At 40.0% G+C, this 11,968-nt stretch overlaps 1 protein-coding gene across 1 annotated transcript in view; it reads right to left on the reverse strand.

Annotated features, from left to right (window-relative positions):
• Nucleotides 1–9,732, reverse strand: part of ASB1 (ankyrin repeat and SOCS box containing 1) — a gene marked incomplete in the record, with an annotated part of 16,928 nt that extends 7,196 nt beyond the window's left edge. The window contains 3 exon segments of the mRNA XM_072418494.1: nt 3,646–3,948; nt 6,523–6,664; nt 9,571–9,732. Of these exon segments, the coding sequence (XP_072274595.1) occupies nt 3,646–3,948; nt 6,523–6,664; nt 9,571–9,625 (500 nt within the window).
• Between the last annotated feature and the right edge of the window lie 2,236 nt (nt 9,733–11,968).

Here is an 11,968-nt window from a genome sequence, read left to right on the forward strand (position 1 = left end):
GAACATTTCCAGGTCCTGTCACTTTCACCTACGCAACATCTGCAAAATCCACCCCTACCTGTCCCCTGAGACCACCAAACTCCTTGTACACGCTCCTATCATCTCCCGTCTGGACTACTGTAACATCCTCCTCGCTGGTATTCCACTAACCCGACTCTCTCCTCTACAGTCTATTATGAATGCTGCAGCCAGACTCATCCATCCTTCCCTCCGCTCCTCTTCCACTGCATCTCTTTGCAGTTATCTACACTAGCTTCCATTTCACCTTAGAATCAAATTCAAGTTCCTGTGCTTTGCCTTCAAATCCCCACACATTTCTTGTCCCACTTACATTTCTGACCTGGTAAAAAAAAGTACTCCCCAGTTGCTCTCTCCGCTCCTCCAATGACCTAACTAATGACTTCTTCACTCATAACCTAATCACATGCACGGATACAAGACTTCTCCAGAGCTGCCCCAACTCTCAGGAATGGTCTTCCTCGTCCTATTCGGCTTGCTCCTACTTTCTGCTCATTTAAAAGAGTGCTCAAAACCCATTTATTCAAACTTGCCTGCCCATCTTCTTCTGTCAACTGAAACCATCACTACTTCTCACCACTATATATACCCCTCCTATTGTGTGTAAATTCCCCCACCTACTAGATTGTAAGCTTTCAGGGCAGGGTCCTCTCCTCCTGTATCACTGTCTGTATTAGTCTGTCATTTGCAACCCCTATTTAATGTACAGCACTGCGTAATATGTTGGCGCTATATAAATCCTGTTTATTAATAATAACGGAGAATGTTACATACATGCAGAGAAGTTGTACAGCTCGATCGGGATGCTGGACATTAAAGTATTTACTTGGTAATACTTTTTATTAACACAAGATTCGACCAGGTTAGAAACACCCTCTGGTCATTTACATTAGAGGGCTGCCAAGCAACCAAGATCTGTCATAGAAAAACACAGTTTTTGAGTAGTGATATAAAGAGATAAAAACCACAATCCTCCCATTCTAGATGTATATTCATAGTTACATAGTTAGGTTGAAAAAAGACATAAAAGTCTATCAAGTTCAACCACTAGGGAAATAATCATATCCCAGATATAAAACCCTATAAGACATAATTGGTCCAGAGGAAGGCAAACAAAAAACCCTGGTACAATTTGCTTCAACAGGGGAAAAAATCCTTCCAGATTCCATGAGGCAATTGGATGTTCACTGGATCAACAGTCTGTTATCTTTACTTTAAAGCCTTAATACCCAGTTATATTCTGTGCTTCCAAAAAAGCATCCAGATTTTTATTAAAGCAATCTATAGTAGTTGCTGAAACTTCTTCCGGAGGGATCCAATTCCACATTTTCACAGACCTTACAGTGAAGAATCCCTTCCTTATCCAGAGCCTAAACTTCTTTTCCTGCAGATGCAAAAAGTGCCCTCTTGGTATTATTAAATTATTAAACAGGATTTATATAGCGCCAACATATTACGCAGCGCTGTACATGTAATGATCTCAAAGTGAATAATGGGGAAGGGAATTCTTTATAAGGACCGTTTATATATTTATACAGGGTCATCATATTCCCCCTTAAACGTCTCTTCTCAAGGGAGAATAGATTCAGTTCAGCTAATCTCTCCTCATAGCTGAGCTCCTCCATTCCTTTTATTAGTTTAGTTGTCCTTCTCTGCACTTCCTCCAATTCAACAATGTCCTTTTTGTGAACTGGTGCCCAAAACTGGACTGCATATTCCTGACGTGGTCTGACCAATGCTTTGTACAGGGGCAGGATTATGTCTCCATCTCTGCAGTCTATTCCTCTAAATAGCTTTAGATATTGCAGCTTGGCATTGCATGCTGTTATTAAGTCTATGATCTACCTGAACTCCCAGATCCTTTTCCATTTCTAACTCCCCCAAATGTATCCCCCCTAGACAGTATGAAGCATGCATGTTGTTAGCCCCCAAGTGCAGAACTTTACATTTCTCACTTGGCTGCCTTATTAAAAACAGTACATCCAGGTCTGCTTGTAGATTATAAACATCCTGTATGGACTTAATTCCATTACATAGTTTGGTGTCATCTGCAAACACAGAAATGGTACTTTTAATCACAAACTCTATATTTTATTTGGAAAGATGTTAAACAGTAAAGGTCCCAACACTGAAACCTGGGGTACACACTAACAACCTTTAATGATATTGCTCACAATCCTTCCCATGTTTCTTGACTTGGAATTTTCTTTTACACAGAGCTCAAGTTCAATACTTCTAATAATAAAGACCCACTACAATTTAACAATCTGTTGTCTAGTTGTGATAATACAATGCAAGTGATTTAACCAAGAGTAGATATATATATACACACACACATAAAAAAAGTTTTGGGGGAGTTATAAATATCCAAATTTTTGAGAAAACAAGTGTGTCTAAATTACCACAAAATTGATTTACGAATACTGCCCAGCCATTGTTGTAGATGACTGTGGTAGCTTGAAATAGCAGTTAATAAATGGAATATTAAATTCAGAGAGGCCCATTATGAGCAACATTTAATAATGAGTTCCAATGGAATGCTGTCTTCACTAATGCAAAGACTGTCAGTGTGAAAGGTTAACTGATCATTAGAAAACCCTTTTCAATGGTATTAGTACAGCTGAAAACAACTATACTAATTAAACAAGCAATAATTCTGTCCTTCGTCAGACTAGTTAGGTCTCTGCTACATCAGCACAAGTGAGTTCCGCTACCGACCAGAAATAAAAATAACTTTCTCCTGAAAATTCTTAGTTTTTTCTGGTACTAAAGAATGAAGACTATTCCATGCCATTGAGTGCTTAATATCATCTGGTAAAGATGGGGGAGGCAATGTGATGGTCTGGAGCTGCTGTGGTGGTGATAAAGTGAATATTTGTACAGAGTGGAAGAACCTTGAAGAAGGAAGGCTATCATTCCATTTTACAACAATGCCATACCCTGTAGACGCTGCTTGATAGGACAATTATGTAAAGAGTGCCCATCGAGCCAATAAATCTTGTGGGAGGTGATCCCGGAAGCATGGAGTGAAATCTCATCAGATTACCTCAACAAATTGATATATATTCTTTAAATAAAATACAATTTTGAAAAAAACATTTTCTAATATAAATCATTAACTTTGTCAATGACTAGTTTGTATTCGTCTTGTACTATTTTCTATTTAAACTAATTTCCTATTTTTTTTCCCTGGAAAACAAGGGTAATTTTAGCTGACCAAATTTGTTTTTTTAACTGATAAATTCTTGAACGGCAGCAGATATGTGTTTATATTGCAAATACTTCCAAATATACACCAGACCATTCCTTCTTTTACCCATTAAGCTACGTACACACGTCAGATTTTTATCGCCCGATAAATCGGCATCGGCCAATTATCGGGCGAAAATCTGCCGTGTGTACAGTCGGTGTCGTCCATCGTCCGGACGACCGACCTGCCGGATCCACGGACGACATCGTTCATGCATCTTGCAGTCCCTTGTCGTTGGAAAGGATCGTGAAAAATCCTTTCCAACGACAAAAATTGGCAGTGTGTACGCAGCTTTACACAAATGCAATAATATCCCACTTCCTTATCACACAGGATAAGAACATGTTATCATGAACAGTTTACATTTAGCTTCTCACCTGATCAGCTCTTCTAATATATCCGCTCTGCCCATACGAGCTGCGTGATATACTGGGGAACTTCGATTATGCGGGCTGCCATTGGGGTCTGCTCCAGCTTTTAGAAGGACCTGCACACACTCCAAATGCCCAATCTCAGTGGCCACAAACAGAGGCGTTTGCCCCTTAACATCCACTAGTTCCAGCTCTGCCCCATGATGGATCAACAGGGAGACACAATCTGCATGGCCTGCGGTTGCTGCAATACGTAGAGGGGAACAGGGGAGCCACCCGCTGCACCACACCGACTTCTCATTGATACGTCTGTGGGAGTAGGAAGGGGAGCAGAAGACACTTGTCAGTCACTTAAAAACAAATCACCAAAATGCAACAATGTCTTCATAATAAACAATTCAAAAACAATTCCAACAAACAGGAATTATTGTGCTTTCCACCATAAAATTGTGCTCCTGTCACAAGATGACGTTTTAGCTGTTTAATATGTAATACTTTATTTTAACTTTGTCTTGATAAAAAAAACATTGTCCTTTTGTATAGCAATTTCAGTTCCTGCAAGAGTAGTCTTATAGAGCAGTCCTTTTTTTTTAATATTGCCTTTCAAGTTTTCTTTATGAAATCTGAAGAGAAAAAAAAAGACTAATGAGGGCCAAAACAAAAAAACTTTTATGCCAGTCCAGGATAACCCTTTCTATTACTAGCATGCATCAGTTTGTAGAAAGTGGTAGTGCCACATTGTAATATACACAGGCAGTACCGGTGACCCTCAAAGGTCTCCAAGAAAAAGATCTTTACTAAAGTAGAGCAAAACATAACAAAAATTCTATTTTTCTTTCTCACCTATTCAGGAACACTGTGTTTCTCCTATTTCCATGACTTTCAAAAGCAACGGTCAACACCGCAAACCAATGCTAACAGGCACAGAAAAAAGACCGAAATTAGATGGTCTGAAGCAGAAAATGGCTGACCAATTTTTTTGCTGAAGCTGGCATTAGACTGAAATGCAAAAGAACAGACACCTGGTGGCAAACTTACAGATAAAAGAAAGGTGCTTCATACCAGAAGATTCAATATTAAATTATTATACACACAGATGACAATGGCGAGAGAAAGGGGAAACAAAGACCATAAGGTTGGCAAAATCTAATATATACAAAAGATGGAGCAAGACTCTCACAGACCAAACCTCAGACAAATGAGAGAGAAAATGTTTCAAATTGCTTTGAACATCCTGGTCATCTATTCACAAGTATAGAAATCAGCTAAAAAGGGATTCTTAGCATATGAAAACTGACCCACATTGCAAAGACAGAATCTTAACATCTTGTGGTAAATCAGGAAGAAAACCTCTAAGGAGACCAATGGTGATTAGTGAAAGAACCGAGTTAGAAGGAGCAAAGACAGAGCCATAAGGGGCAAATACAGGTAAAGCCAATGGGTTCTTCCAACTGCTCATCACTATGGCTGCTGGCTCCAAGGCCAGGGACAAACCAGGGACAATTTTCTGGAGGAAGACATGAGAGTATACAATGAGCCCCTGCAGTCAGAGCCAGCAATGAACAGGGCTACTCTGGCTATAAAGTCCTGCTTGACTGTAGCAGAAGTCTCTGTTGACAGGGCAAAGAATTCCCTGTGCTTGGTAACACATCAGTGAAAACATTTTGAACAGCTGAAACCATGAAAATATATCCATGCTTATAGGACTAGCAAAGTGCTGGTACCGTGTTTCCCCGATGATAAGGCATCCCCATCAAATAAGCCACCCCCTGATTTTTGCTCAAACAAATAAAATAAAGCAGAACCCCCCCCTGCAAATAAGACATCCTCTAATACCTGATACTGTGTGCCTCTGTGTGACTCCTCCATGCTGGCTGCAGTGCAGAGTGAAACTGAAAGTAACTTCAAAGGACAAGCAAGCTGCTGATCCCTGCCCTAACAGAGTCTGTTACCGGGTGAGTCAGTGATTAGAAGGGGACAATGAATGGCACAGAGTGATCAGAAGGGGACAATCAATGGCACATACACTAGTGATCAGAAGGGGACAATCAATGGCACATACACTAGTGATCAGAAGGGGACAATCAATGGCACATGAGTGATTTTCAACAATAAATGTGTACTGTAGTCTTCTTCATGGAAAAATAAGACATCCCCCTAAAAATAGGACCTAGGGCATATTTTGGCATTTCAAAAAATATAAGAGAGTGCCTTATAGGGGAAACAGGGTATGCTGGAAGAAGGAGAATTTATCCTGTGTTTTTGTTTACCAGTTTCAATTCCTCCTGTAGGTGACAAAATATTTTAAAAAGTGTCTCTAAAAACTAATATTTTTAGTAGAGAAGAGAAAGATTAGAACTCAATTTAGGTGTCCTGGTTACAGGTAGGGTTATCTGTCTGGTAAAACTATTTTTGTCAGGACACAAAGAAAAAGAAATCTCTGTAACAGAGAGCAAAAATAAAAACTACTAAAATAAAAGGTCAACTATATGAAAGTAAATATGTACCTGGAAAGCATAATGTGCACATTTTAATGTGTCACTGCAAAAACAAAGAAAGAAAAAATATGAATGGTAAAAAGATGTTTTCATTTTCTGTCAGGTTCACGGTCTTCAGATATCCTAATTGACAGACATTTGAATAGATATAAGTTAATACTTTTTGTATAATTAGAAAAAAAGGCTGGGTGAATGCTATAATTGAAATTAGATTGCATGACGTCAACTATTTTTGTTGTTTAAATTCTGGAGCAATTTCACGTTTTAAAACAGAAATACATTAAACTTGAGTTTCCTACAGTTAAGAAAGCCACAGCCTTGAAGGCATGTCGGTGTGTACACAATTTCTGACATCATATTTTACTTTACACTGTCTGAGGTATACCTTAGAAACCTCTCCTCTTGTAAGAGTGTTCTCAGTGTATCAATATCTCCCACACAGGCAGCATTGTGTAGCAGCGTGTCCTGACACTGGTCCAGCTCATGGTCACAGTACTGGTCCTGCAGCCAGGCTTTCAAGTTGCGTCCTGCAAAAAAGTCAAAAGAACTGGAATGACCAAATGCTTATTAGCTCTGATGACAGACTAATCACACAACCTTTCCCTCTCAAAAAAGAGCACCAAGGAATGCAAACAAATAAAACTTAATAAGAAGAAATTTATTTACAAATGACTGCAAAGGACAAGTACACCTCGCTAGTGCTGGGTTGGATCCCCTATTGCATTTAGAACTGCAATAATTCATGATGGTATTGATACAACAAGGTGTTTGTTAGAAACATTCCTCAAGCATTTTGACTTTCATATTGACATTGAAGAATCACAGAGTTGTTGCAGATTTTTCAGCTGAACATCCATGATGCAAATCTTCCGTTCCCCCTCATCCTAAAAGTGTTCCTTAGAATTAATCTCTACTGATTGTGGAGGCCATTTGAGTGAAGTGAATTCATTGTCATGTTCGAGAGGATTTGGGCTTTGTGACATGATCAGCTACAATACTAAGAAAATGTTCATTTGATTGCCAAGAACAAATCCCCCACACTGTTACATCACCACCCCGAATCAATGATGCAAGGCAGGACGAATCGACGCTATGATGCTGCCATTAATATATCACTAAAGATACCTGGTTAATTGTCCTAAACACCTAGACTTAGTAATGGATGCAGTACACCGATACCTTGTCCATACAAATGTTTATTAAGTCTTGATAAAATTATAACATATGTACATATGAAACATGATTTCTGATATTAGCTTCTTGGGACTAAATAATGTTGACTTGTATATGTTCACTTTTTTTTACCTGGATGCATTAAAGACATAACTATAAATACTGTTTCTATATGGTTTTTGCTTTTGTTAGTATAGTCACTGGTTTCCCACTAATTCCCTGAGGAAGCCTAAACTGGCGAAACGTGTCAGACTTCAGGATCCAGTTCAGCCAGTATATTGTAAAAAGTTCAAGTCAGTTGTACTTTGTATAATATTTGTATAGTCACTATCTAAATTATTCAGGGTAATGCACATGGTCTCTGTCTAGATATAGGTAATTTACTTACTTAATTAGTTAATTATATTAACCCGAGGGGCCAGGCTCTCAAACAAAAGTCCTATGTGGTTTAGGGACACCCACCCTCTTTACCAGTAAAGACCAACGCTATCAAACTAAAGGGACTCACTTGGCTCGTTTTTTTTCTCGTAAAAGTTGAGACAGACATGATAGTTAGACATCTAGCAATAAACATGGGGAGTACAAGTTATAACGGACGTCTCCTATGTCCTTACCAGGAGTTGCAAGAGTCAGAGGGCGCCACTGCCATAGATGAGCTGGAGATAGAAGTCAACCAAGGAAGAGGAGCAGAACAGGTTGAAAGGAAAAGAGTATAAAGTCTGCAACCTGTAAGCCCCCATGCCAGAGCTGGACTTAAAATGCAATAGTTTAGAAACAAGAAAGTTCCCCCCTCCCCTGTCTCCGAGGCCTGAGGAAGCATGTCAAACTTACACCGCAGACAGTGGCTAAGAGGTTAGCACTCTGGCCTTTGCAGTGCTAGGTCCCAGGTTCAAATCTCAGCTAGGACACTATCAGCAAGGAGAATGAGAGATTAATAGGAAGGGATAGGGAAATAATATTATTTATAAACAGGATATTAATAGCGCCAACATATTACACAGCGCTGTACATTAAATAGGGGTTGCAAATGACAGAGAGTTGCAGACAGTGACAGGGGAAGGAGAGTACCCTGCCCTGAGGAGCTTACAATCTAAAGCTGCGTACACACTTCCAATTTTTATCGTTGGAAATGAACGACGAACGAGCTTCTTCTTCTTAACCTCCTCCTCCTCTTCAAGCAGACATATTAAAGCAATTGCGGCTTTCTTCTTCCTTGACAAAAATTTGAAAGCCATTTTGCACAGAGGGAAAATAGAACAGTGTGATGAATGTTTGATGCGAACGTTCGTGCACAGTATTCACTTCCTGTCGTGCACGTCACTTCCTGTATCGCTCAAAACGATCGCATCTATTGTGTGTACAATATCTGCGAACGATCGTGCCGTTATCTGCATGTACAGGATCGGTGCTATACGATCGTTCGCCGATATCGTGCAGGATCGTTCGTCGTTCGTTTACCAACGATAATTATTGAAGTGTGTACGTAGCTTAAGAGGTGGGGGAAGTATTCACTCAATAGGATGGGCGATATGTAGTGGTAAGAAGTAGTGGTGTTTCAAAAGACAGAAGAAGCCGGGTAGGCAAGTTTGAAAAAATGGGTTTTGAGAGCTTCTTTAAATGAGCAGAAAGTAGGAGCAAGGCGAATAGGACGAGGAAGCCCATTCCAGGGAGTTGGGGAAGCTCTAAGATATGATATAGTCACATGATCAGTGACTGCCAAGAAAAGGGGTAAGGAGTGCAGAGGATCAGAAGACAGCTATATATATATGTTATAGGTTTTATATATATATATATATATATATATATATATGTGTGTGTGTGTTATATGGGTGGGGGGGGGGCATGCCAAGCAGGAGTATGTGTGCCATGAGTACACATGCTCCAAGGAATGACAGTGACTTCAAGTTTACTTTAGGCAAATAAAAATCCATTATTATTAATATTATTATTATTATTATTAACAAACAGGATTATGTAGAGCCAACATATTACACAGCAGTGATGGTGTGATTTCTAAGTTCTGTCACATTATTTTAGTTAATGCTAAACCTGAATTAACTGACAAGCAGAGGTTTTCCCTCACAATACCCCTGAGGTAATCCCCCCAGGCTCCATTAGGTCTCACATTCACTAAATATGAATGATGCCGCCTCATAAAATAGAGCGCTTGTTATGAAATGTGTGAAGTATGAATGGTGCACCTGAGGGGTCTTCCAGCTGCCCTCCCTGTGTGTGGGGCCTGTACACTAGGAGCACTTACCTACTCTAGGGGTGTCTCTCATACCTCCGGCTGCACCCTCACAGTCATCCTCCATCAGCACTGCACCCCGCAGCTGGGCGGATATTCACACTCTTCCAGGTGTCTGTCAGAATTGTCCTAGCTCTCGCTGCACCCGATTGGACGATACAAGTGTCAGTCATACAGATGACTGGAGACGTCATTGAGCGAGGACAGAAGGCGAGCGCAGTGTCATGTGTCAAAACAGCTGGTGACGTCTGACCAATCACCGGCTCCGGTCATCCCGCATATAAAAGCGCTGCTATAGCTTGTTTCTTCAGTCCTGTTGGGGGGTTGCGTATCGATCTTGGTCTTATAATACTGGAATCAGGTTTATATATTAAAGGGACTGTCAGACCCAAATGTAATCACTGGAATAGCATATATTTTTAAAGTCTGATGTAAATGTAAAAGCTATTTTTAACCTGTTTGTTTGCTCAAAAAAGTTTATACAAATACCTGGTGATCCTGCCATAAAGAGCTTTGTTAGTGACTTCCTGCTATGGAATAACTGTCTTACAGCTCTTTTATCACGTGAAGGCATGACAACACCAATGGAGCTGGCTTGGACACTGTTGTCACTAACAGGAAGTCAGTCTAGAGTAGTGGTCACCAACCTTTTGGAGCTCGCAGACCACTAATCTCACAGACTCCGGGCACGCACGGGGAGCCGTGTGTCACTCAAAGGGGAAGAAACTACCCCGGAGTGACGTCATGATGCCAGAACCAGGCTCAGACCTGTGATGGGAGAGTAAGCTGGTTGTCTCCAGAGGCATAACACGCCTTCAGCCTGTGATCTGTACAGAAGACATGGTCCGCGAGTCTGGCCCATGAACCGAGCTTCTGATACCCTGATATTAAATACCAGCAACCCCCCGAAACCTACAGATGATGTAAAATATTTCAGCATGCATTAATGTGTCATTCATTCTTTTATATTGCTGTAGAAAGCTGGGTTGTGGTACACATTTGTAATGAGAGGGCATTCTGGTTAGCTAGAAATTGGCAGTGAATTATACTTGGAAACGCATTTTTTGTTAAGTTAGATCATACACTTGTTTTTTAATAATTTTTGGGTTGTGATTCCAGAAATGATCCCAGTTTTTTGCTATCACATCCAGTTTTTACAATAGAGGGTACCCTTAATTTTTGTCAAATAACTTACAAATTTTACATACAATGAAGACATAATGAAATAACTTGAATGTACTGTATTTTTAAATTTCTCTTGTTCATACAAAAGATTTATTGTTACTCTATGACATTTTTTTTACAGTAAAACATTTGAAAACTAATCAGGTAAGCGGTTAAGGTAAATATTTACACCTATAGCTTTCCCTGGAGTGTTCAGAATTAGGACAATCCCGCCGAATGCTCCAGCAATAGTCAGCCATCATATGTACATCCAATCTACCCTGATACCGTTCTTCCATAACCTTCAAATCTTGGTGGAATGGTTCACCTTGCTCATTACTGGCTGCACCAAAGTTTTCCGGGAAGTTAGAAAGATGGCTATGCAGATAATGCACCTCGATGCTCATATTGCAACCAAGCATTTTGTAGCTCTCTTTATGTTTACGGACAATTATTCTGTGTAATTATTTACTCGTGTGTTTCCAAGAAAGTCCTTGACAATGGCTTTGAATGATAACCAAGCATTCTTTTTGACTTCTGACATTGTCCCGATCAAATGTTCATCTTTGATGAGCCGCCGAATCTGTTGTCCATCAAACACACTGGCCTTTATTTTTGCAAATGACAGGCTTGGAAATGCCAAAATGATGTACAGTCTCCTTCAGTTGGCAAAACTTTAACAAACTGCTTCATCAGACCCAGTTTCATGTGCAGAGGCAGGAATATAATATTCTATCAACAAGTGTCGGTTTGGTTCCTTTCCACCCAATGCCTCTCACGAGCTCTGCTGTCCCACATGCAAAGATTACAGGGATACTTGGTGTATCCGCGTTGCTGACCAAGAAGGAAGGATACCATTTTAAGATCAACACAGGTAACCCAATTGTGTTGGTGATATTGCAACAACTCAATGACTCTCTTCATGTCTGCATATTCTTCACAAAGAGAAACTGAATGGCCAATTTGGACTGACCCAATATATTGCCATTGTGAAGGAGGACACACTTTAAGCTCCGCTTTGAGCTATCGATGAATAGTCGTCATTCAGTTATAAATTGGAATTCCCAATTCAACCATTACACCAGGTATGTTATGGCAATACGCAAAGCCACTGTCAGTTCTAAAGTACTGCAGAAATGCAATTCTCTGGTTCAAAAATACGATACCTTTGTTCGTTTTTCAAGTAAGTTTTCGTGCCAAATCACTCAACTCATGCTGATCACTCTAGTGTGATGAAAACCGGCAC

The sequence above is a fragment of the Pyxicephalus adspersus genome, chromosome 7, assembly GCF_032062135.1.
Source record: "Pyxicephalus adspersus chromosome 7, UCB_Pads_2.0, whole genome shotgun sequence".
Classification (NCBI taxonomy): Eukaryota; Metazoa; Chordata; class Amphibia; order Anura; family Pyxicephalidae; genus Pyxicephalus; species Pyxicephalus adspersus.